The sequence below is a fragment of the Gracilinanus agilis genome, chromosome 2, assembly GCF_016433145.1.
Source record: "Gracilinanus agilis isolate LMUSP501 chromosome 2, AgileGrace, whole genome shotgun sequence".
Taxonomy (NCBI): domain Eukaryota; kingdom Metazoa; phylum Chordata; class Mammalia; order Didelphimorphia; family Didelphidae; genus Gracilinanus; species Gracilinanus agilis.
This window is the reverse complement of record NC_058131.1, coordinates 395,319,807-395,321,130: the sequence shown is the minus strand read 5'-3', so window position 1 is coordinate 395,321,130 and position 1,324 is coordinate 395,319,807. Positions and strand designations below refer to the sequence as shown.

General features: G+C 47.1%; 1 protein-coding gene across 1 annotated transcript in view; it reads right to left on the bottom strand.

Annotated features, from left to right (window-relative positions):
- Positions 1-530, bottom strand: part of LARS1 (leucyl-tRNA synthetase 1) — a 67,499-nt gene extending 66,969 nt beyond the window's left edge. Inside the window, exon 1 of the mRNA XM_044661809.1 lies at positions 408-530. Within this exon, the coding sequence (XP_044517744.1) occupies positions 408-413 (6 nt within the window). The 5' untranslated portion in view covers positions 414-530. The remainder of the gene's footprint in view (positions 1-407) is intronic.
- Positions 531-1,324: the final 794 nt, after the last annotated feature.

Here is a 1,324-nt window from a genome sequence, read left to right as displayed (position 1 = left end):
GTGGAGGGGGGGGAGAATAGGGAGGGAGATCGAGTCAGTCAGTCGCATAAAGGGTGTGCTGAGTGTTTTTAAAACCGGCTTCACGCTACTCTTTGAAGCTTAATCCGAATTATTAACATTTTCTCCATTACTTTCTTAAGACTTAGAAAAGCAACAAACCAATAAATCAAGCTCAGAATGGTGACGTTTGCCGGTTTCCGAGATATAAATGCACACAGGCCTGCGTAAGCCGGCTTAGGCACTCCTAGGCGAGCAGCCACCACAGGGAGATGGCAAAGACCGAGGCCGAGCTTGTGGCCACGGCCGTGACTGAGACTTTGAGAGCACCCAGAGCTGGGACAGGAAGAGATGGACTGGGCTGGGGGGAACGGGGAGGTGAGAGGTTGCGGGGGGAGAACTGGACTCACCGTCATGGCGCCACACGCACAGTCCCGGACACCTCAGTGAATCCAATGCTGGCCCCCACGCAGCCTCCGGAGAAGTATAGGCTAGAACACCCTCTCCGCCTTCTTCTCAGACAACCACTCCCACGTGGCGATCACACACAGGACCTACAGTAACTGAGGAAGAAAACCCAGTTCCCCAGGCTCAGCCTCCTAAAAGAAGGCACTCTACCCAGCCCCCTAGGAATTGTAGTTCTCAACCAACTGGAGTAAGTGATCATTGGGAGTCATTTGACTACACTTCCCAGAGGGAAATGGGCTCTCAGCCTCAGACAGGAACTACACCGGCGTTAAGGAGCGTCAACAGGGTTCGCGAGGGCAACTTCTACTACAAATCCCGTGATGCCGTGCAGGATGTCTCAAACTTCAACCTTTTCACCCTGAGGAAGAGAGGCGGTGTCTTGTAAAGTAGTGTGGTCTTTATTACTCTTCTTAGGCAGGGACGCTAATTATGGCTTACCGCTTCCCACAAATAATTATGTTCACTATTATTCATCTGCTTAACATTTAGACTCTTTATAACCATTTATCAGCAATCCTCATTTTAAAGATGAGGAAATTGAGGCACTAAGGCGTCACATCAATATTTTCAGGTCCTGCAATAATTCCCTGGCTTAGACAAGACTTTGCTAATTTCCTAGGCTTTGGGTGTCTGAAAGCCTGGGATTATTCGGTCTTGGGGGATCTTCATCAATAAAACTTTATGAAATATTGAGCCTACAGAGATAGGCATGCTGTATCTAGAAAGTGCATTGAATTTGAAGCCTAGATAATAATAGTTGGCATTTACATAGTGTGCTTTAATAGGTGCAAAATGCTTATATATGTATACATATAATCCCTCTTGAATTTCACAATAGTCCTGAGATGTAGGTATGATA